Here is a 25,664-nt window from a genome sequence, read left to right as displayed (position 1 = left end):
CCCACCAGATGATTCGAAGGTTGTATTTATTAATTTGAGAGTGAGCAAGCACAAGCAAGAGCCCAGGAAAGGGAGGGGTGCTGTGGAGAAGCAAACCCTCCCCTCCCCGCTGAGCAGGGAGCCCCAAGGCTGAGCCTCCATCACAGGACCCTGGGATCCTGACCTGAGCCACCCAGAGCCCCTACTAGATGATTTGAAAGTTGGTTGAGAATGATGAGGGTCTTACTTTTATAGTGTATTTATTATGATGACACATAAGCTTTATCAGTATTAAAACACAGTATAATAGATTTTGTTGGAAAGAACAGTTAGTTATCTCTCCAGAAGCCCTTTCATTTGAAAGTGGCTTGTGGAATTTGTCTCTTTCTCCTATGGCTCCTGTCACCTATGAGGACATTCAAAAACAAAAGACTGGGATCCCTGGATGGCACAGTGGTTTGGCGCCTGCCTTTGGCCCAGGGCGCAATCCTAGAGACCCGGGATCGAATCCCACATCAGACTCCGGGTGCATGGAGCCTGCTTCTCCCTCTGCCTGTGTCTCTGCCTCTCTGTGTGTGTGTGTGTGTGTGTGTGTGTGTGTGTGTGTGTGTGTGTGACTATCATAAACAAAAAAAAAAAGACTGAATTCTGTGAACTGCTTGTATCAAGGGAAAATTTTCCAGGCTATTCAGCCTTCCTGTGTTGTTTCTAAGTTTTGAAGTATTGACATTATTAATCTGTGAAGTACATTGTCATCTAGAAAGTTTGCCTTGGTGTGTGTGTCTCCCCTTTGCTCTCTCCCATCTCTGTGTCCTGATGTATATTTTAAATAGCTAGTAGTTTTTTTAACACTAGAGGGTTTTTAAAAATTTTTTTTAATATTTTATTTATTTATTCATGAGAGACACAGAGAGGCAGAGGGAGAAGCAGGCCCCCCACAGGGTGCCCGATGCAGGACTCAATCCCAGGACCCTGGGATCACAGCCTGAGCCAAAGGCAGATGCCCAACCACTGAGCCACCCAGGTGCCCCAACACTAGAGGTTTTTAAATATGTTGCAATCTTTGATACTTTTCTCTTTCCAAAGATAGAGCCTAATTCTCTCCCCCTGGAATGCGTCCCAGACTTAACTACCCTCTTCTGCTGAACAGAACATGATGGGAATGATACCATGAGATTTCCAAGGCCAGTTCATAAAAGAGTTGGCTTCCACCTGGGTCTCTGCTGCCCCTCCGTTATTTCCTTTGGAGGAAGCCAACCACCCTTTTGGGAGGATACCACGAACCACCACTGAAGCGACTTTGTCAGCTGCAGTCAAGTCCAGTTGCCTGCAGCCCTGCTGCCATGGTGCCTCCGTGTTTGCACAAGACCCTGACTCAGAGCAGCAGACTGGGGACTGGCATTCATAAGATTTTTGCCCTTGCAAACATGGGCATGTGCATGCAAATTCCAGGTTCCTTGGAAGTGGTGTGTGCGTCACTTGAGAAAGAGGAGCTCACTGCTTGTCAGTGCTGTTAAAAAAAAAACAAAAACAAAAACAAAAAAACAAAGTGAAACATACTGTACTTTTATAAAATGAAAGAGGCATGTAATTCATAGTAAGCATGGGTGCACCAAATTTGTTGTTCTGTCAATGACTTAGTTGGGTTGAATTTGTTAATCTTTTTGAACAGATGTATTATTCCATACATGTACACTTTTCCTTGGGAGTAAAGACCTAAACTATTCCTGCTACTAGGTCTTTTTCTATGATTTTTTTTTCCACAAATCGAAATGTGGGTTTTATTATTAAATAGTGGCTTCCTTAAAATTCATGCCAAGATCTATTTGGAATATATTTTAGCTTATTAGTAACATATGGTGCCCCCTAGAAATATAGAACTTTGTTAGTCTGAAAGTTGGGACTCCTTAAATCCTTTAATTTTAGTGAATAAAAAAATGACAGTGGTATGTAATTTGATTGCAAGCATATGATATGGAAGTCTTATTTCCAAAATAGAGCGCAATTGTCATAAACAGTTCCATAGCCTTTTCACTTTAGGGAAAAAAGCAGTTTTCCTTTTGCCTTCCTTTTTGCTTTCCCCTTCTTGGTTTAGAATTATGTAGTAGTTTTATGAGAACATTTGTGTTTTCTAAAGCAAAATTAATGTGTGATGTTCACTCCAGATTTTCATTTTGTCAATTTGTTTATTTTAAGAAATCGCTCATAGCATATGACGAAATCTAAGATTTCAAAGGTAAAGTACTAAAATTCATCAGTGGATGGGAAGTGAATGGTTTTGTGTCCAAGTAAGTTCATTTTAGCTTTTTTAGTTAACATTTTGTTAAATTTAAAGGTATAGTGGGAAGCAAATTGTAACCAAAATTGATAAATTAACTGGTGTTTTACCATTGCATTCTGTAACTATCATTTCAATCCTGTAGAATTCAGAGGGGAGAAGAAGTTTCCTAACCTGAATAGTTAAGAGATAAAATAGATAAGAATTTTACTAAAAAACACAAAATGTCAAAAGGTATACAAAGAGCAACTGGTCTGTGTTTAGGAAATTTTACATATTACACATTTTACTGTTTTCTAAGTTTGCAGATTATCATCTGATTTTAAAATTTATTCTGAATTAAAGCAAACTTGTTAGTCAAGAAATTATTGTAAACCCTCAGAAGTAGCAGGCTTTAGATTGAAATTGTAAATACCTTTTGGTGGTGGTAGTAATTTAAGCAAAGTCTAAACAAATTACTTCAGGCCTGCAAGGCATTTTGCATTCATGTGGGTTCATCATTACTTCTTAAGAGGTGAAAACAAATTGAAATAATGAGTTCCTTCAAAATGGTCAAGGGAGGAAGTTTTGTCTAAAAGGACAAAACTTTACCCAGGAGAGTTTTACTCCTCAAATTGTGAAGGGATAAAACCAGAGGAATTTTGAAAACTACATTTAGAAAAGAAGTCTCTTTCCAAAGTAATCTTACAACTGCAGGCTGCTTAAGAAGTTCCAGTTTTCACATTCAAGTCATTGGCTGAACTTTTCAGTTACTTGAAATCAGAGGCTGTCTGGGTGTGTGATGGGAGGTACGTCATTTTGCTGGCCTGAAATGAGAGCTCTTGACTTTAAGATGAGTTAATTTCTTGTGATGTATGCACTCATCTTATGGGAACATTCTTCATGAGAAATTAAGTTTTTTAAATAAAATTTGGAGTGCTCATTCCACAGCCAGTACCTGGAGCTTGTTTTTTTAAGCCTCAAGATGAAGAACAAGAATACTTACTTGGTCAAGGTAAATGTCAGGGGTGCCTGGGTGGCTCAGTCAGTGAAGTGTCTGCCTTTGGCTCCGGGGTCATGATCCAAGTGTCCCTGGGATCTAGTCCTGAGTTGGGCTCCCTGCTCAACAGGGGGAGTCTGCTGCTCTTTTTCACTCTCTTTGCTCTCTACCCTCCACCCAAATAAATAAAATCTTAAAAAAAAAAAAAAAAGGTAAATATAAAAACATGTTCTCCACCGTAATAGTCCAGATTTTGCAGATATGAAAAATTATAGCTGACCTTTGTTGAGTACCTACTATGTGCCAGGTGCCTTATATACATTTACAGTGTCACTTAATTGTCTCAGTGGTCCTATATGCAAGACATTATTACCCCCACTTTAGGGGTGAAGTAGCTTAGTTTAAATCACTTAACACAGCTTAATAGTTTAAATTTAAACCTGATTTAAATTATTTACGCAGCTAATAAGTAGCTAGCTACAAAACTTGAAACTCAGGTCCTTGTGATCCCAAGGCTGCTGAGACAGAATTACCTGATTATTAACTCAAAGGAAAATGACTGCTGACCCGTGATGGGATACTGAGAACTCAGAGGAGTGTAGAACTTGGGGGCGCAGTGCCCTGGATTGCCTCACCTGGGCAGGGAGACAGGCTAGCAAAACAAGCAGCAATCCCATAAGCGTAAAAGTGCTAGGTGGGTCTGTTAAAGAGAGGAGTAGCTTTCTCATTCTAAATATAAATGGGGTGCCTGGGTGACTCAGTCGTGTCTGCCTTTGGCTCAGATCATGATCCCAAGATCTTGGGATGGAGCCCTGTGTGGCGCTCCCTGCTCAATGAGGAGTCTGCTTCTCCCTCTCCCTCTGCCCCTCCCCCCAGCTTGTGAGCACCTGTGCTCTTTCAAGTAAATAAATAAAATCTTACAAATAATACATACATGCATACAAACCAGAACTGGCATTGCCTAGCCACACAGTATTTCTCCATCTTCATTCCTGTTACCAGGTCCTCTGTAATTGGCATAATTTATGAATGAACAATGAAGCCCATTAGCCAGTGTATTCTCTTACATAGACTAAAATGCTTCCCCCACAGCCTCAGTAATTTATCGTGGAATAGGTCACACAGATTTGGGATCAAATGCTGGTTTAACCCCTCCTTGGGGGCTGGGAGCACTTTGTCAGAGAATACTTTGAGTGGTTGTTTCTTCATAGGTAATGCAGGTCTCTGCCAGTGGTGTCAGTGATGATTCCTTCATCCTCTTCAAGAGGCTTCCTGAAGTAGCAGAGGGGAAATTCAAGACACAGCTGATTTGCCATCTTTGATCCACTGCCACACAGATAAGATACATGCACGTTGCCTCGCTTTACTCCCAGCACCTCTTTAAATTTCAGTTTCCTCATCTCTAAAATGGCACAGTAATGCCCACTTTGTTGTGAAAGTTGGAAAGAACATATTTAAAATACTTAATATGATACTGGGATATAGTGATCATCAGTGGTGGTTGCAATGATTACAGTTAGTCACAAAAGTTTAATCGGTGCTGGAAAATTTTTAGCCCATAACCCTTCAAATGATTTATTCTTTCTTTCTCTTTCTTGGACTAGAGTTACATTTGTGTTAGACTGCTTGATAGTCTTGCACAGGCCATTGACCTTTTATTTTTAATCTTGATACTCCCTTGTGCTTTGGTTTGGATAATTTTTACATTCCTGTTTTCAAGTTTACTGCTCATTTCTTCTTCAGTATCCAGTCTACTATCTCATCCAATTAATTATTTCAGATACTGTATTTTTTTTAGTTCTTGAATTTCCATTTGGTCCTTTTTTAGAACTCCTGTCTTTCCTGAAGTTCTCTATCTCTTCACCCATTTTATCCATCTTTTCCTATGGATTCTTGAACATGTTTGTAATACTTACTTTGAAATCCAGCATCTAGGTGTTTGTCTGATTCCATTTCTTTAACTGGGTTTTTCTCTCTTGATTTTTGAATACATTTTTCTCTTTCTTTGCATGTCCAGTAATTTCTGTTTGTGTGGTAGACATCTGAATTGTAGGATATAGAGACTCTGGATTCCTTGTTTTCCTATAAAGTGTGTGATGTTTTATTTTAGTACATGGTCAGGTTCTGGGATGACTATCACCTTGATCTTGGGGAAGTTTATTTTAGTTTTGCTCATAGTCCCAGGACACAGCCCTTAGTCCTGTAACATCATCCATACTCTTCTGGCACAATCCAACTGGGCTTTTAGCCCAGAGTGTTTACCAAGCCAGGCTAACCCTGTGGGATTTGAATTCCAAACTCTTTCTGCAGCATTGGGAAGTTGCTGGAATCTGCTTAGCGCTTTAGATGTTGTTTTCTGCTTGGCTTCTTGAAGCATAAGCAGTTCAGGTCAGCCAAGGACTGGATTTGAGGGCTTCCTTTCCTGTGACTTTTTCCTGTCTAGGATTCCCCACCCTCCCTCAATTTCCAGCTACTGAAGCAAGCAATCCCAAACTCTGACTTCTGATACCTCAGCTGAGTAAGAGGCCACTTGCTGCTTGAGTTCTGTTCTCCTTGCCCAGCATGGACTGCAGTCTGCTCTTAGGAGAAAAGCCAGTTCAATATGATCTTTTCTAGGATGGTTCTCTTCCTTGAAGGGTAATATCCTCTCCTGTTTCTGCCTGCTTTTGTTTGCTCTCCAGTGGCTTGAAGTGGTTGTTTTTTTTATATTTTGTCCATCATTCATAATTGTTATAAACAGGAGCATGAGTCTGGTATAAGATTCTCTGTCGAGTTATCAGCTGCAGATCTTTAATTATAAAAATTATATACAAGTAATTCATTTATTAAGCTATAAGGGGTTGACAGAACACACTTGCCTCAACAGAGAGGTGTGTTAGCATAGTTGGCCTTCTATGTGTGACAGTATATGGAAGTGACTTAAAGAAAGGTCTTTAAGTCTTCAGCCCAGGTTTTGGATCACAAATACCTAAATACAGAAATAGGCACTTTGTTTATTCAGTCAAAACTATTTACAAAGTACAGTAGAGGTGCATGGCTAATTATATGACAGGATAAGCAGCGATCCTTTGTAGTCTTGAACTTCTGGTTTATTGTAAACTAAGTGTGTATATATCTGGGCTCTCCGCTCAGTAGGGAGTCTGCTTGAAAAATCTTTCTCCCTCTCCCTCTCCATGTACCCCTGCCCAGCCCCACACACACGTACACTCTCACTCTCACTCACTCTCCAAAATAAATAAATAAATCTTTTAAAAATTAAAAAATGAATGGGAAGTAACCATGGAGTAAGAATAACCCTTGAAAATCCTTATATGGCCAAGACAAGGAAATTATAGTTCATTTGATATTTTTACAAAGTATTGGCATTCCTTTAGGAGCCATGATATTTAAAACACACACACACACACACACACACACCACATACACAATCTCTTAGGCATTTACCCTTAGCTCAGGGAGAAGCTCCTCCTTGAACAGGTGAGGAAAAAGCAGATGGTACTATCCCTCCTGCACCCAGCCACCTACTCATCATTGAGTGGGAAGGGAGGGCCTGGGGCTATGTACATCCTTTTTGCTCTCTTTCCCTTTTCTCCCAAATTTACTATGTTGAGTCTTATCAATGAAAGGTACAGATGTGTGATACCACTGTGATATTTAGTCCTTCACAACTAATCCTTTTTCCTGTTTACATAAAGATTCAGTTTAGTGACTCTATCTAGTTTTCTTTACAGACCACATTTCTACCTTGAGTAGACCCTCCTTGACAATTAACAGCCAAGATCTACAGCCAGCCTATGCCTTTCTAGAACCTCTTATTCCAAGTCACATTTTGACCACATTCTTGGATGGTTTATGTCTCATCAAACTAGGGTTGTGTTTTCCGGTGTAATCATGGTGCAATTAGACTATAGCAAGGAGTCTGGAGGAATGCCAGGGTCTCTCCAGTTTTATTTCTATGGATGGTATTCTCCCAAGGTTTGCTTAAGTTCTGCCCCTCTCACACATGCTCGCCTGACCACAAGGAGTGTCCCATGTGAGGCAAACTCTCCACAGCTCTTCAAAGAAGGCCCCATCCTAAGGTAGCCATGCTCTGTGATCATCTCTACAAAGTGGTCACGCATGTGTTGAATTCCATTTGTGGTTTACATGTGTACATGAATTTTCAAGTGTCTTTGTCTAGGACTGGAAGTACTCTCTGGCTGACTTGTTAGCCAGGAAGATAACTACTTATTGATTTTTCTGACGCCTTGCTTAGGTATGGAAATCAAGCAAGTTGTTATTGATTCTGAAGTGTTTTTTATAAATAATGCCGTAAGACAGAGTGCTTGGGGGTTGATGGAGGATGACTTTGCATGGCCAGTTTGTCACTTGCATACACAGACAACAGGATATTTTCAGATCTTCCATGTCTCTGATAACTGATCAAACTTCTACTTTTTCTTTATGGAGATGCGCAGGGGGCTTCCACTTTGGAACACCTGGAACTGTTTGTTTTTTTTGTTTGTTTGTTTTCTTTTAATGGTCAATTTTCTTTTTGTTTTTCTCATTATAAAAGTATATTAACATACTTGCATTAGAAAATTCAGATAAAAGAAGAAAATGCTGATCAGCCACATTTCCTTCTTAAACTCTTTCTCATTGTTTTTATTCCGAATCACATATGGCACACTTAGGTGGCACCAGCACATTTGTGTACACTATCACATTTGTTCTCTTATGTGTCCATATTCAGGGTGATGCCTTTTCTAGGATCTCTGGGGTGGAGACACCTGGATTGCTGCAGTGATTGGGGGTGTTCCATGCTGCCTGCACAGTGACAAGGCAGGGGAGGCCTTCTGAAAGAGCCATGGCTCCCAGGCTGCAGCACTGGGATGTGATGATCTCTGCTCTGCTTATAAGTAGCTGAGTGTTCCTTCGCAAGTCCTTTCATTTCTTACGACCTCAGATGAAAAAGAAAAGATGATCCCTACTTGTCTATTGATGAAATAGTTTATGGTTATGTAATGAGATGAAGATTCCTTTGCAATCCACAAGGCACTATGTATCCCCTAAGGGGGGCTTATGGGGCCCAGTAAAGAATGCTTTTCTCAGGAACACCTGGGTGGCTCAGTTGGTTTTAATCATCGAACTCTTGATTTCCACTCAGGTCATGATCTCAGGGTTGTGAGATTGAGCCCTGCACTGGGCTCCACACTCAGTGTGGAGTCTGCTTCTCCCTCTCCCTCTGCTCCTCCCCTAGCTCGTTCTCTCTCTCTCTCTCTCTCTCTCTCTCTCTCTTTCTCTCTCTCTGTCTCTCCCCCTCCCTCCCTCAAATAAATCTTTAAAAAGAAAGAAAGAAAAAAATGCCTTTCATCAGCCACCAAAATGAGAGAGACCTGCTTGCACGTTTGCATATTTTAATCTCTTTCTACATGTATGCTGTTGCCTTCCCTCAGACTCTTGGACTCTGCACCTATCCAGAGCAGGGAGCTTTGTCTTTAGATTCAGCTGACTTTCCTCTGTGATCCTTGACAGTCTGAGCTCATTGATCCCTTTATAATTGGAGAACAACAGACCTTCTCTGAATTAATAAAAACTTGCAAATCAGAATTTTTCAGTGAATTTTAGGAGTTTTTCGAAGTCCTGAAGTTGAGGTCAGAACCACTGATTGATGCAAATAGTACATTAGTATGTATAATATGCATAGAACATATACAGTAGTAATACACAAATGGTTAAAAAATAAATATCAGAAATGTATGCTTTAAAATGTTTTACTATAAAAATTAAAATAAAATTTAAAAAATAAATTAATAATAAAAATAAAATATTTTACTGACAGGTATAGTTGATCAAAAATAGTCTAGAGACCACCAGTCTAGGGAGTACCTGCGTGGTCACGTCCTATCACAGCCTACCTTATCTAACAGGACAGGAACCCCGTGAGTTTTTTCATTTATCTTGAATTATTTAACACATAATTTTTATATATTCTTTTTTCTAAAGATTTTATTTATTTATTCATGAGAGACACACACAGAGAGAGAGGCAGAGACACAGGCAGAGGGAAAAGCAGGCTCCATGCAGGGAGCCCAACACGGGACTCAATCCCCGGTCTCCAGGATCACGCCCTGGGCTGAAGGCGGCTCTAAACTGCTAAGCCACCGGGGCTGCCCCATAATTTTTAAACCAAGAAGCTGAAGCTCTGAAGGTCTAAGGCTGCAAACCTAATGATCTACATAACCTTTCCATCCCAGGGTAGGGGTTTAATGAAGGTTTGTGAATTTATAGTGAAATGTGGGACCATGTTTTTAAATTAAACCTATTAATAAGAAAGCTCAACCTTTTTGGAGGGTGAGCCATCCACTGTAGAAGGCTGGAATAGGAGAGGAATGGCCATCTCCTTCCTAGCTTTTCTTAGGGGGCAGATCTCAAAGCATGAACATTACCCAGAGAGCCATGAGCAAACCCAAGTGTGATGTGGATTTTATCTGGCAGTTAGGAGGCCTGCGTGAGGGAGCCAGAAGAGAGGGCATTGCCGCTCCTGCTGTAATGGAGCGATGCTCAAGTGCTGTTTAAATGCTGAGTAATAGCCTTGTGGAACTCTGCAGGCATCTTATCTTGGGGCTTGGTTAGTTAATGGATTTGTCAGTTGTTGCGGAAATGGGAGTCTGCACGCTGACTTTCCAGATAACACCCTTGGGGCTGGAGCAGATTCTTGCAGAGGCTTGGCTAGAATTTTGAAAGAACAAATCCAAATTCAAAATGACCTTGAAAAATCAGAGGAATGAGTCATCCCGAGTGGCATGGAGGAAGGCAATTTAAAAAAAAAAATGTGTGTGCAAGCCTTTCTGCCTCTAAGGATGTTGCTTTTAATCTTAACAAGTGTGAATTCCCTACACACTTGTTGGGAACAGATGAGGAAACAGAGGCCTGGGGAAGTGAAATAACTTGCTCATAACCAAGTAAACTAGCAGAGGTTGTATCTCAGAAATGCAGTTTGGACTCTCAACCCAAACTCGCTTATTCCCCAGTAACATGGTGTCTGTAAAATTAAAACAGATTGTTTTCAGGGTCATGGGTTGGGTGGTACTGGTTTTATAGATTGGTGTGACAAAAAGAGCTGAGCCCCAATCTGATGATGAATAGGAATGGAGAGCAATGCTTTTAAAATCTTAACCTCCCTGGTTGTAGGCCAAAGACAGTGGACTCTGGAGAGACCAGTAGCCCCACATTAGTCTCCATATCACTGCCCATTTAAGTAGACACCACCATCTTTGCACTTGGATTCTAGAAGGTTCCTTTATGGTATGCTCTTACTTCGAACCCCAGCTCTACTGGCTATTCTTTTTTTTTTTTTTTTCCTTTTCTTTTTTAAATTTTTTGGGGAGGAGTGGAGAGAGAGAGAGAGCACACATTGGGTGGGGGCAGAGGTAAGGGAGAGGGGGAAGCCGACTCCCCGTGAAGCAGGGAGTCCAACCCTAGGGCTAAACCCCAGGACCCCAGGATCATGATCTTAGCTGAAAGCAGATGCTTAAGCAGCTGAGCCCCGCAGGCACCCCTACTCTTCATTCTTCAGGGTGTTGCCCAGTTGTCATCTCTTGGGAAACTTTATGGACTGTATCCAAGTTTTGTCCGTGTGTTCATTTATCAGATACTACATGGGTGCTTGCTTACAAGAGGCTATGCTAAATAAGCAATACATTTTCATGCAGAGGAAAGACAATGAAATGTACTGTTGATGGATGAAGTATTTAAATACCCAGAAGAGAATAAAACTAAACCAAATAGAAGGCTCAGGAACTTTCTTTAACATTAGAACCCTTACTCATGCTATGTATAACGAGGTATATTGGATCAAACTAAAGCTTTCAGTGTTGTTGTTGTTTTTAATACTATATATAAGAAGGTTTAGGAACATAAGCAAAGTAGGAATCACAAAAGTCTTTGGGTAAAGATTGGTATGTTTGACTGCATAAAATGTAAAAAGTTCTGTGTGGGGGATCCTTGGGTGGCTCAGCGGTTTAGCGCCTGCCTTTGGCCCAGGGTGCGATCCTGGAGTCCCGGGATTGAGTCCCATGTCGGGCTCCCGGCATGGAGCCTGCTTCTCCCTCTGCCTGTCTCTGCCTCTCTCTCTCTCTTCTCTATGTCTATCATAAATAAATAAATAAATCTTTTTAAAAATTTTTTAAAAAATGAAAAGTTCTGTGTGGCAAAGGACACCATAAACCAAGTGAGGAGACAAATGGGAGAAAACGCTTGCAACACATATTAAAACAGATTGCTGTCCCTTGGCAAAAAGCCTTACAGATTGACAGGGAGAAGACAAGCAATGGGAAACAGCAAGCAGAAAAGGAAACGTGAGTGGACAATAAAATACAACAAAATACTCAGGCTTACTGTATAGTCCAGTTTTTCATGTCCCTGTGGTGAGAATAAAAAGATCACTAATAACATCTATGTGCTGATGAGGCTATAGAGAAACACTCATCTGTTTGTACTGCTCTTGAGTCTATGCATAGCTGCCACCAGCCTCTTTGGAAACAAAGCAGTAGTAATTAAAATTTGGAGTGTACACCCTACCCCCCCACCCCCAGCAGTTCTACTTTTGTGAATTTATCTTTTCAGAGATAAACTGACAGCATGTAAGAAGCGTATGGATAGAACTATTTATCACAGCATTGTTTTTTTGGTAGCAAACACGGAGAGTCTCTCAAGGAGATAGTTCTCCAAATCATGGTAAGAGTTTACTGTGGAATATAATCACAGTTAAAATAATGAACTAGAGTTAATTATATTCAGTCTCTAGATCTTTATGCAGTTGGAAAAAAGCAAGCCATAGAATCTTGTATTTAATATCCCATTTGGGGAGCATGTGGATGGCTCAGTTGGTTAAGTGTCTGCTGCCTTCTGCTCAGGTCATGATATCTGGGTCCTGGGATGAGCCCAGTGTCAGGCTACCTGCTCAGTGGGAAGTCTACTTCTCTCTCTCTGCCTCCCTGTTATCCCCCCCCCCCCCCCCCCCCCGCCCACCAGCTTGTACTCTTTTTCTCACTCATTCTCTCTCTCAAATAAATAAAGCCTTTAAAAAAAATCCCATTTGGTTTTTTAAAATGGAGAAGACCCCCTATTGTATGTATTTTTTTAAGCATAGAGAAAGCTTTGCTGAGATTATTAACACACCGCATTATTAATTTTGCTTATTTCAAGGAGATGGAATTGGAGAAAGGGAAAGGGAACGATCATTTTTATCTTTATATATCTCTGTAGTAGTGTATGAATTATTTTAGTAATTTTAAAAACAAATGGAATTAAAAATTTTAAAGGGTGATTAGTGCTACAAAGTATGTATAGGATAGTATAAAAGAATTTATCACTTCACCCTCTTTGCCAGTACTATAATTTATGACACATATTACATGGCTTTATTATTACAGTTATAGCTCATTGTATTTTGTATGTCTGGCACGTGGCCAATACTCAGTATTTTCCGAAAGAAGGAAAAAGGACTTGTTCCAGGAGACTTCACTACATGCGTTGAGCACTTTAGTGAGCACTGTGTGCCAGGGCCAGTGCTGGGGACCGAGTGAACACCAGGAGATCAGGCAAAGCTGGGAACCCGGACATTGCAAGAGGCTGAGGAGGGAGTAAAGACAAGCTTGCCTGGGAGGTTATACTTACCTTTGATCTTGAAAGAGGCAGGTTGAGGCCTGGAATTGTGACGGAGCCAGGTGGACTGGGGAATTTGGGCTGCAGCGCAGTGATGCCTGGACGCAAGCTGTGCTCCAGAAGAATTCTCTGAGCTTGGGAAGATGAAATGATAAACACAGTTGGGCTGGACTCTTACTTAGCCCAGAAGATAAAGACATAAAAGACATAAAGACACAGGAAGAGAAGCTAAGCTCTCAGGAAGGAAAGTATGGGAAGTTAGGGAAGTGACTGACTTCCAGGTGAGGGATGGTTCCTCCCATATCATAAACACCCATTGTAGGCCAGACACCAGAGGAGGTGCACTAGAGGCTTTTCCCATCCTGTTCGCATAAGAACCCTATCAAGAGGGACACCTGGGTGGCTTAGCGGTTGAGCATCTGCCTTGAGCTCAGGGCGTGATCCAGGTTCAGGATCAAGTCCCACATCAGGCTCCTTGCAGGGAGCCTGCTTCTCCCTTTGTCTCTGCCTCTCTCTGTGTGTCTCTCATGAATAAATAAATAAAATCTTTAAAAAAAAAAAAAACCTATCAAGAGGCATTACTGCAGTTAAGAAAGCAGAATCCAAGATGATTATACAGATTGTCTTAGACCCAGAGCTGGTAAATAGAAGACCTAGGATCTGATCATGGTTGTGTTGTGTATCCTGGAACCCTCCAAAAAATACCATGATATTTAGATTATACCCAAATGCCCATTAGCATCAGAACTTCAGCGCTCTGTCTTAGGGTGAATGAAAGTAATAAAAGTAGAGATATTTTTAGAGGCTCACCATGTACTTTATAGATGACACATCTGTCACATTTCGCACATGAAAACCAAGACCCAGGTTACTTTTCCAAGGTTACAGATGGCCCGTCTGGACCAGAGGGAAAGTCAAAACCATGTCTCTGTACCACTTAGGCCCCGGTCCCTGCATCAGATGATGCCTCAGGAGACATTAGGCTGTGCTTGGTCAAGGGTGGGGAGCTCTTGAGGATGGATTTATTGTGAATGCTGTTCCAAAGCCTTTACTCATTAAATAGAAATAATCCTCCATGGTTTTATAATGTTGTCTCCTGCTGCTGTTTTCCCAAAAGAGCTTTCACATTAATTATGACATCTTTACCTCTTAGCGTTCAACATCAAGCAGTAGGCTGTGTGGAGGTATTATTAGACCTGTTTTATAGTTGAAATTCGGCCCCTGAGAGCCTTAGTCACCCGACCAGGGTCACATGGTAGAGGCTGGAGCTTAAGACCTAGATTTTCAGGTCCTTCAATCACTTGACATCTGGCTCAAAACAAGTAGACGTCCAGGAGTTCTAGCACTTAACCGAGCATAATGGTTAAGAGTGCAGGCTCTGTGGTCAGTGCTTGTCGTCACCACTCAGCTGGGTGACCCTGGGCAACCTGCATGGCTCTAAACCAGTCTCTGTACCTGGAAAATGGAAGTGAGACTAGCACATCATTGTGAGCATCTAATGGAGTAATCCAGGAAAAAAAGCACAGTTCCTGGCCCATTAAATAATCTAAAATTTAACCGCAATTAATTATTGTTGTAATTAATTTTTAACAGTTATTACCATTGTTGTTGTTATGTCATTGCCATTGTTGAGGGACAGGAGGTCTGTCTTATTCTCCTTCATTTCCTAGTGTCTGTCATATGGTAGACTCCAAACAGGTGTTTGTGGCACACCTTACAGTGTCCTGGACAGTCTTTCCGGAGTCTGTCCATGGAAAGGGATGGGTTTGGCATCAGATGAGGCTGGGTTCCAATGTGGATTCACCAGGAGTCTTCATTTTTCTTATTTAGAAAACATTGCCCTGAAGGGGTTTTTGGATACTCGCTGTGACAGATCCCACTATACAATCCGTGCTTAGTAAGCAGCAGCCATAATTTCAGTGGCAGAGAATCAAAGGTTGGGTTCACAGGCCAGTTGGGAAGTTTTGTGAAAGTTTCCCGGTTTGATAAGGCCTAGCACAGAGTGAAAATTCGGCAGATATCCATCAGAGAAAGGCCTATTATTTGCAGTAGTTTGAAAATTCTAAGGAGGGCCTCGTTGGAGGTATATATGAGGTATTTTTAAAGAATATTGTAAAATACATAAAAGGTAAATAAATATATGTATATATTGAATTTTAATGTATTCTCAGGGCACTTGTTACTGCCGGCCCTTAGGAGCATATATTCTGAGGGTTGTCCCTGACTTTGGAGCATTGCTAGAAGCATCTGTCCCCAGCCAGAGGATGGAAGGCTGACTCCACCGCAGTGGCCTCCGATAGGCAGCCTGATGTTGTCATCACTGTTGTCATTGTCATAAACATTTATTGAGCTTATATGCCCTATGCACTTGGCATGCAGTAACTTAATCTCCATAATACCTCTATGAGGTAAATACTATTGTTGTGTCCATTTTTCAGCTGGGGAAGATGAGGCTTAGGAAGGTTAAGTTCCTTGACAAAAACACCACATAGGGTTAGGGATAGAATTTATGATTTGATTCTAGATCTTTCTCACTTTAGGATGTGGGGAAAGTCCCCAGCTCTGAAATCAAAAAAGCCTAAGATTACATTCCCTTATTTAGGAGCTGACTTTGGGCACATTTATGCCTCTAAATAATGAGAATAACAGTACTTACTGGGGCACCTGGGTGGCTCAGTGAAGCAGCTGCCTTCAGCTCAGGTCATGATCATGGGGTCCTGGGATCAAGCACTGCATCAGGCTCCCTGTTCATGCTCATGCTTTCTCTTTCTCTCTCTCTCTCTCTCTCTCTCTCTCAAATAAATTAATAAAATCTTTAAAAAGAAAGAAAAGGAAAGGAAAGAAAGAGAAGGAAAACAGTACTTATTTTCTATACCTGTTAGGTAAGAGTAAATTAAGCAATGGACTTGAGGTGCTTAGTGCAGTGACTGGCATATGCCAAATACTCGACAAACTAGCCATTATCACTATTACTACTGGGATAGTAAATCACTGCTTTGATATTGCTATGGGGCTTAAATGTTGAAATGTATATAAAGGCCCTTTCAAACTGCATGGAACATATTAGGTGATTAGTATATGTTAGTCATCACCCCAAAGAAATACCAGCAGTTGAAATTCTGACTAAGTGGCCCTTTCTGGTTCAGCCGGTAAAACTATAGTATTTTGTTCTTTATTCTTTATTTATTCAGAACTGAAAGGAGTCACCTACCTCTTAGAATTGTCTTACATTCTGCAACAATACCATGAATTCCAGAAATTCCATACAGATATTTGAAAAGCATGAATCTCCATAATGAATGGATCAAATGTCTTTCTTTCCTTATTTTTTTATCCAGTTTCCATCCTCACCTACTTTCCCCAGCACCCACTGTACCAACTTCTCAAAAGTCTGTCAGCACTTAGGTAGACCAAGGATCCTAACACAGAGCTTATCCTTCTCCCTGGAAGGCCCTAATCAGGCCATTTTCTGCCCTATCAGCTGTCCTGTTCAGTCACACACACCTGTATCTGCGACAGTGCACCCCACCAGAGCCCTGTATTTCTCTCTTCCCTAAACCCCTGAATTTACCTTTCATTTCTCTGCTTGCTGCTCTCAGTAATAGCCTCCTCCACTCTCCCACTGCCCGCCCTTGTTCTGTCCTCCACCAGAACCCTGTCTCTCTGCTCTCTCCCTCTGCACCTGGCAAAACCTGCTTGGTAAACCCTTCAATTTGTACAGAAGGATTCATGTGTTTACAGAATTTTGCTAGTGAATGGTTACTGTTAGATTTGTAATATATGTTTAAAAAAAAAAAAAAAAGCACCAGAAACTTAAAACTTATGAGACCTATGTTCCTGTGCTGTTTGATATTAAATACGTTTCTCTGTATTATTACTAATCCCAGCTCTAGAGGTAATAGTGACTGATTTTTGGGGGGAGGCATGTACTGCATGCCAGGCACTGTTCTAAGCACCTTACAGTTAATTCCCATTATTTCTGCCCTCAGCAGGATTATTATTACTGTCTCCAAATCTACATCACTAAACTGTGATTTTTAAAATATATCTGTACTAGGGGCACCTAGTGGCTTAGTTGGTTAAGTATCTGCCTTTGGCTCAGGTCATGATCTCAGGGTCCTAAGATGGAGCCCCGCATCTGGCTCCCTGCTCAGTGGGGAGCCTGCCTCTCCCTCTGCCCCTCCCCCTGCTTGTGCTCTCTCTCTTGCTCTCACTCTCAAATAAATAAAATCTTTTTATAAATACATCTATACTAGGAAATTTCACACGTATGTACATATGTATGATTAACACACTCCTATTTATGCACATAAATACATGTGTTGGCTGGTGGTTCATTTGTGGAATTAGAAAAACATACAGGACCCATGACCTAGCCTCTGCTTACTGATCTAGCCTCGTTTTCTGCCTCTCTCACGTTACATTTCATGTTCTGTCTTCCCGCTAAACCTCATTCTTCCTCACAGGGTTCTGGTGAGGATTAAATACAATATTGTAAAAAGCATTTGGGTCAGAGAAGGTTCCTGACAAATGCCAGAGCTCCCCTCCTGAGGTCTGTCTCTGCCTTAGCCAAGTCTGTCTTATTTTTTGATGAGTCCATCATCTCTGATAGATTAAGAGCTTTTCGTAATACTTTTTAAACTCTGTGCGCAATTCCAAACTCAGGAGAGTGGCTGTGTCTAGGAAGGGAAGGAGAGAAGAGATTGGGATTGGGGTAGAGAGGAAGCATTCCGTAACACTTTATTTCTTAAACTGGTTGGTGGTACATGAGTATTCTGTTAATCTAAAGATTGTGATATATGTCATCTGAAATAATGTAATTCCAAGCAAACAAATAAATATCCTCTCTCCTTATGTTTTACCAGTGACCCTTCTTTGAACACAGTTGAGCAGGCAGCTGAATTCCTTTTTTTTCTGGCTTCCAAAAGCAGAAGAGGGGGTCAGGTCTGCTGGGATTCTCTGGGGTGAGGTGAGGCTCTTTGGCCTCAGACAGAAGATTTCCGGGGTAACTCCAGCTTATGAGGAGATCAAACACATGCATTCTGTCTGTCGTGCTGATATGGCCTTTCTTTTGTGTTTTTCTGAGCCACTTCCCTCAGTTACTTGGGCAGTAACTAGAGCTGCATTTTATCGTTTTTAATATCTCAGCCTGAAATGCTGACATCCACTGTAGGCATCATGAATTTTTGATGCAGTGGTGATCGGAAGGCTGCTGGGCCTCACTTGCTTTTCCAGGAGCACTGTGACACTTGTCTCCATCCGTGCATGGAGACTTCCTTGGGGTTCTCCCCAGTGCGGACTCAGGGTTTGTTTGTTCTATAAGTGCCTATGGCTCCCGGGCAGGTATTGGGAGTGTATTCGAGAATGCAGTTACTTTAGATTTTCTTCGCAATTATTTCAACAATCTAGGATATTTAAGAAGGGAATGCTTCTTAAATTCCTGAAAAGGAAATCAACAAATCCAAGTCAACAAATATTTACTGAGCCCTCCCTTCTTAAGCCCACCTCACAGAAAACTACACACACAGTGGTATTTGTTGGGTGGGGACGAAGAGATGAGCCAGAGGTAATGGTGGCAAATAAAGATCTGAACTTACACAAATATGTGATGTGGTGGAAAGTATTGCAAAAGAGGTTCAGAGAATTACAAGAAGGATCATTGCCGACTAAGGGAAGGCTTTATAAGAGATATTGAGTGAAGTCTTTAGGTATATGATTTTGCTAGACATGATTTTGGTATACTTACTCTTCATTTATTCATTTAGTAATACTATGCATCTCCATTTATTCGTTCAGTACATATTATGTGTCTTCTGTGGGCCTCCATACAAATCCATGCTTCCATGTCCACCACAAAGGAAGTAGGGAGTACAGGCATCTGAAATGCCGTCACATGGAAAGGGATGCATCTCAGCTCCACTCATACTTCCTTGGTCAGTGTGTGTCATGGTCCATGCCTGCTTCCTTGAAGGGTGTAGAGATATGTGGTACTGCCTTCCAGAGCCTGCAAGGATGAAGAACTTGGGTGTCTACGACAAGTGCTAACATCTGCTTATAAGAGTCACAAATCTGATGCACAATTTAACAGAATCACACCGGATACTGTATTGATAGTAGACTGTAGGTGAGCAAGAGCTGCAATAGAGACTTTTGTGGGAAGCTTTTGCAGAGGTCAAGACAAGAGATGTGGTTGAATAGGACTGATAGCTAGGACCCCCGGGTGGCTCAGTGATTGAGTGTCTGCCTTTGGCTCAGGTAGTGATCCCGGGGTCCTGGGATCAAGCTCCGTATTAGGTTCCCCATAAGGAGCCTGCTTCTCCCTCTGCCTATGCCTCTGCCTCTCTCTGTGTGCCTCTCATGAATTATTAAATAAAATCTTAAAAAACAAACAGATAGGGCTGATCGCCCTGGGGATAGTGAGAAGTTTTCAGATTTTGGTTCCATTTTAAAGGTAAAGGCAATAGGATTTCCCAGTGGGCTGCATCTGGGGTATGAGAAAGAGAAAAGTATGACCTGGATGGGTTTTAGCCTGAACAACTACAAGAAGATATTTGTCATTAACTGACCGAGATACAACAGTCTGTAGAAAAAGAGAGTAGGAGGCAGGACATTAAGGGTTTGCTTCTAGCATACTGAGATGAGAGTTATTGGGCATCCCAGTGGAGATACTGAATAGCAGTTGATATAGAAGTCTCTATTTCAGGGGTGGGATCTGGGCTGGGGCTATCAGTTTGGGAGTTGTCAGCTGATAGAAGTTACTCAAAGCCATAGACTAGATGAGATCCCAAGAAAGTGAGCATAGATAGAGAAGAAAGAACCAGGGCCCTCCAACCTGATCAGGTCAGGGAGGTAAAGATCCATCACAGACATTAGAAAGGAACAGCCATGAGGTAGGAAGACAGTCAGAAGTATGATATCCTGGGACCCAAGCAGGTGGGAGTGGTTGTTATTTATGGAACACTCACTCTTTTTGAGAAACTTTGGACAGTTTATATCAGCTCATCAGCCCCACAATCATGTAAAACAGCATTAGTCCCATTTTACAGATTGGAAATCTAAAGCTCAGAGTGAGGAAATTTACTAATGCCTCTGATGTGCCAGAGATGTTAAAAAACTAAAAAGATAGCAATAGGTGGTGAAACAAAACTTCAAACATAAATCCACCTGGTCCATCCTGTACAACTTGCACCAAGAGATTGTGAAAAAATGCTGTTTCTCAGACCAGAGCTTAGACAGACTTAAAGGAAATTGAGTTGCAGAGAAAGAAACATGTTAGAACCCATGGATGCTTCTTTTGTGTTTCAAGGTAGATTTTTTTTTCTTTCTTTCTTTTTAAGATTTTATTTATTCTTTATTCATGAGAGACACAGAGAAAGAGAGAGAGGCAGAGACACAGGCAGAGGGAGAAGCAGGCTCCATGCAGGGAGCCCGATGTGGGACTTGACCCGGGGTCTCCAGGATCAGGCCCTGGGCTGAAGATGGCGCTAAACCACTGAGCCACCCGGGGTTCCCGATTTTATTTATTCTTAGAGTGAGTGGGAGGGAGACGGAGAGAGAATCTCAAGCAGAGTCCATATAGAGCATGACCATGAGATCACACCTGAGTCAAAATCAAGAGTTGGATGCTCAGCCAACTGAGCCACCCAAGCATCCCCTAAGATTGATCCTTTTCTTTTTTTTTTCTTTTCTTTTTTATAAATTTATTTTTTATTGGTGTCCAATTTGCCAACATATAGAATAACACCGGGTGCTCATCCCATCAAGTGCTCCCCTCAGTGCCCGTCACCCAGTCACCTCCACCCCACCCCCGCCCTATCCTTTTCTTTTAAAGATTTTATTTATTTGTGAGAGAGAGCGAGCATACACACGTGTGTGTGTGTGAGCAAGTTGAGGGAGAGGCAGAGAGAGGAGAAACAAACTCCCCATTGAGCGGGAAGCCCAATTTGGGGCTTGATCTCAGAACCCTCCAAGATCATGACCTGAGCTGAAGGCAGACGCTTCACTAACTGAGCCACTCAGGCACCCAAGATTGACTTTTTTATGGAGAATTTTCTCCTTGTTCCCTGATAATCGTAGTTTCTTAATGGAAATACATGTGCTTTAAAATGTGATGGGGGCAGCCCTGGTGGCTCAGTGGTTTAGCGCCGCCTTCAGCCCAGGGTGTGATCCTGGAGACCCGGGATTGAGTCCCACATCAGGCTTCCTGCATGGAGCCTGCTTCTCCCTCTGCCTGTGTCTCTGCCTCTTTCTCTCTCTCTGCCTCTCATGAATAAATAAAATTTTTAAAAATGTGATGGTAATATACCCCTCACCTGTGGGGGTCCATGGATTAACTGGGATATAAGTGAACTGAATGAATGCTATAGAAGGCCAAGGTGAAACCACCTTTAACAGAGTGAAGACATTCAGTGCCTCTCTGACCACCCCTGGACATGGTCAATGAATAATTGATGCAGTTTCTCTTTGCTTTCCTTTTAAGTTTCTTGTGATCAATCAGAGTTCAAAATAACTTGTCACTGTAGCAAATAATAGCTCAGACTCCTCTCTCCTTCTTCTTTAGATCACGTACAAAATGAAGAAAACTATGCACAAGTTCTTGACAAGTTCGGAAGTAATTTTTTAAGTCGAGACAACCCAGATCTGGGCACCGCTTTTGTCAAATTTTCTACTCTTACAAAGGAACTGTCCACGCTGCTGAAAAATCTGGTAAGCCATGGCATAAGTTTCTTAAAATTACAGCCTGACCAAAGTACAATAAGAAGATAAAGGGAACAGTCTAATAATCTTTTTCCTAACCCTCCATCCTGGGGGTTAAAAACAATTAAAATTAAAAAATAAAAAACAAAAAGTCTCAGGTATAGAGTCATGTATAAAAAAAATTGTAAAAAAAAAATTAAAATTAAAATTAAAATTAAAAAAATTGTAAAATTCCTAGATCCAGTTGATAGCAGGTTAGATTTATTGAATCAGAGAAAGTGGTTAACCTGAATTCACTTCCACACTCTACCATTGTTTTGGTTTGGGTTTTGTTTTGGATGGCTTTTAGTAACTTTTGCTTTTTATTTTTTATTTTTTTATTTTTTTATTTTCTTTTGCTTTTTAATTAGTAAAATGTGACGATGTCAGACATACACTGGAGATACACATTTCAGGTGTTATGCCTCACTTGTACGAAGACAAGCATGCATTTTGGTCCCTGCTTTAGAAGTAATAAACCTCCCCAGTTCTCATATCCTTTCAACCCCCTGCCAAGGAAAAGATTTTGAGATTTGGGGAATCCATGGTTACAGAAGTTGATGACAAGAAGAATCCCTAAAAATCTGGGACATAAGAGGTGCTGACCCCAGAAAGCAGACACAGCGTTTGGGGTGGGAAAATCTATTTGGCAGGTACTAGTGTCTGGATACCTGCATTCACACCCTGTTCACACTGAGAAGGTTCATTATAGTGCTACCACCCACACTTCCTTGTGCATTCAATTAATCAAGTCTCTCTTCTCCAAAGCCCCAAGTGTTAGAAGTACAGGGAGGTTGAACGGTGTCAATGAAAAACTATACCATACTTTTCTTCATCTCCTTCCTGAAGAACAGAAGCTGATTCTTCCTCTCCCCCAGTCTCTCAGTATGACACTTTGCATCCTTTAAGAACCCAAACTCAAGATGTCTTGGCCCTGGGTCAGTTACTCACTGATAGGCTCCTGTGGCCTTATAGGAGAATCTTGTTACGGATCGGTGTGATACAGATGGCTAGCTTACAGACGAGTACACAGAATTGGAAAAATGAAAATGACCTTTCTGTAATGTATTAACCTGGAAATTCGACCAATCAGAATATTCTTTTTTTTTTTTTTCCTATCATACTAGATAAATACTTGGGTATGTCTTTTTTCCTGATGATTTAATTCTAATTTGTGGTTTATGCCATTGAATTAATATCATACAGTGATAGCTAATCCTAAAGTAAAGGCTGAGAATAGAAATAGGTCTCATTTTCAAAAACTTCAGAAAGGGTACTTTTGAAGTTAGGATAAACATGTTCCTACAATTTGGGGTTTATGTGACAAATCCATGATATCCCTGTAAACCTTAGAGTATTTAAATTTCTTATATTCAGAAGAGGGCCCTCACTCTCCTTCCTCTGAGTACTGTGTGTCTTTCTGCTGATGGCATTGCTCAAAGGCTATGTGGTGGGAAGAAAGGAAGTGAAACAGGACTCTGACTATTCACTTGGGTAATAACTGGTAACAGACTTGCTCAGGGAGGAAGTTCTGTTTTCCCCCAAAGTAGGTGTTTTCACAGGGATATCTTGCTTACCTTTAGTTTCCAGGACACCAAATGTATTTGGCTTCAGTCGAGATTCATCACTTGCACGTTTCCTGGACCAGTCCATTCCTACACTTCCCTCCACTGTGGGCCCCTTCCCCCAATGTGTGTTGGCCCCACGAGGCAATGGTCACTCAGGCAGCATTCGTTGTATTTGCTTACCTAGTAATATATTTGCTTATCACCGTACAGAAACCACTGATGTTTATTGAACACTTTGATGGACCTGGCAACGTGCATGTATAGATTTCTTATTCAGCGTCTTACAACAATCTTGTGGTCACTATACCTTCAATCCAGATGAAAAAAATAAGGCACATTATTATTTAACTTGTTCAGATACACTGTTAGTAAGCAGATGTGTACTCAAACATTCTGTCTCTGAGTCCATTGTCTCTACCACCCTACTCCATTATACTGCCTCTGTCACTCTACCTTGGTGGCTGTCACCTTGGTAGTTGTGTTTCTCTAAGTAGAAATGCTGATCTAGGTGGTCCCCTACACATACTCCAAGCTGCAGGCCTTCTTCCCTGTCTACTCTCCTTTAAGTCTAAGAAAAATCAAATAGAAATTGCTAGAAGGCCCAATTCATTTAATTAAAAACAAAAACATTTTTCCCTTTGAAGATCGTGGTGGCATTCCTGATGAGGAAACAGGTAGAAGAATCTTCCTGTACTAGAGTTGGTTACTAAGGGAACGCTATTCTGATTGAATAAAAAGCCAGTCCCAGGAGTTTAAACCTGACAACAGTTTCAACAGCTTGCTGCCTCCGTTTTCATGTTCTGCCAGGAAAGAAGAGAGCAGAGCAGACATGAGGATGGGGCCAAGCCTTAGAGCAGAAGGCTCAGGAGGGAGAGGCTTCCAGGTCAGCTTGCAGTACCTCCAGGCCCTAGATGAGGAGTTGGGGGGGAAGCGTCCCAGAGCTTGTAGAGCTCTCAGTATTTCTCAGGAGATTCCTGAAAATCCTGTTCTCTTAAGCTAGTGGGGTCTGGAAACATGAAGCAATAGTGGATATAGTTGGAATTTAGACAGTAAGATGGAAGAAGGTGCTTGGCTATTTTTAGACTTTCTAAATGGTATCCTCAATCTAACCAGCAAATACCAAATGTCTGTTGTGTTCCAGGGTCTGTGGTACATATGAGAAAATGTCATTTTTCTAACTAAGATAGTCCATATGATGATTATTTCATTAGTTTTAATTGAAACATTACTTAAAATAGAGAAGGAAAAGGTAGGTTTGGGGGTCAGGTCTTGCTTCCTACTTTTGACTAACTGTAGAAAAAGTAGAAACATCCATCGTGTTGTTTATAAGTAACTCGTATTGTGAGTGTGTCATGTTGAGGACTATGTAAAGGGTTGGTCCTGAGAAATATGACCCACTAAGTCAGTGATTATAGCGATCTCATCACCACGTAGAAAGTTTGTTTTTGTTTCCTATCTTTCAGTGATTGTAGAAGGTAGGATGATCAGGTGGGAAGTTCTGTGAAAACTCCCAAGTGCTGCACAGATGTTGGCGTCAATGTCAGACAGGGCTGAGGCTGTATTTCCTCGTCCCACTTCCAACTGGTGGGTGGAAGTTGGATCTCCCTGAGACTGGAAGCGCAGGTCCCCTTACAGCCTCAGGCGAATGGTTGAACACCAGTGCTAGTTTCCTCACCTGTTACCTGGTAGCATTGGGACTTCAGTGAGATCATAGGATTCAGTCTCCAAACACAGTACGTGGTATGTGGAATTTGCTTAACAAATATGAACTTTTATGTTATTTATAATTATATATTATTTGTAATTATTTTATTATTACGTCGTCTTCAATCTTCATGGCAGCTCCCTAGGGAATGGCAGGTATGGATAGTCCTATCACATTCTGCAGATAAGTGCATCAAATCTCAAAAAAATAATATGCCTGGGAAATAGTAGAGTGGGGGCTTGAGTTCAGGTTCCTTGACCTGCACTGGTTCAGCGATGCTGCCCCCCAGCATTTACAGAGCAACAGCATTGCCTTTGTAGATTGTGGATGCTAATCGCTCACCTGGCTTAACTAGAACCTATACGAGTTGCCATCAACCCCTGCTTGTGTTTAGCTTGCAGAATTCTGGCTTGTCTATTTTTTCCCTTTCATTTCCCTCATCAGTGAGTTATAATAGATTGGAAAAAGAGAGAGTATTAGCCAGTGGTTCACAAACTTATGGTCTTAGGACCCCAATCTTCAAAATGATCAAGGGCAGGCAGCCCTGGTGGCTCAACGGTTTAGTACCACCTTCAGCCCAGGGCTGGATCCTGGAGACCCGGGATCAAGTCCCACGTCAGCCTCCCTGCATGGATCCTGCTTATCCCTCGGCCTGTGTCTCTGCCCCTCTCTCTCTCTCTCTCTCTCTCTCTCTCTCTCATGAATAAATAAATAAATAAAATCTTTTAAAAAAATTATCAAGGGCACTGAAGAGTTCTTGTTAATGTGGAC

The 25,664-nt window shown here is 41.4% G+C and overlaps 1 protein-coding gene across 4 annotated transcripts in view; it reads left to right on the top strand.

Annotated features, from left to right (window-relative positions):
* Window positions 1-25,664, top strand: part of ASAP1 (ArfGAP with SH3 domain, ankyrin repeat and PH domain 1) — a 355,419-nt gene that overhangs the window by 204,196 nt on the left and 125,559 nt on the right. For all 4 annotated transcript variants that reach the window (XM_072774515.1, XM_072774512.1, XM_072774514.1 and 1 more), the window contains one exon: window positions 21,445-21,590. In XM_072774515.1, the coding sequence (XP_072630616.1) occupies window positions 21,445-21,590 (146 nt within the window). The remainder of the gene's footprint in view (window positions 1-21,444; window positions 21,591-25,664) is intronic.

This window comes from Canis lupus, chromosome 14, assembly GCF_048164855.1.
Source record: "Canis lupus baileyi chromosome 14, mCanLup2.hap1, whole genome shotgun sequence".
Lineage (NCBI taxonomy): Eukaryota > Metazoa > Chordata > Mammalia > Carnivora > Canidae > Canis > Canis lupus.
Note: the sequence above shows the minus strand (reverse complement) of the source record. Positions and strands in the feature narration are given on the sequence as shown.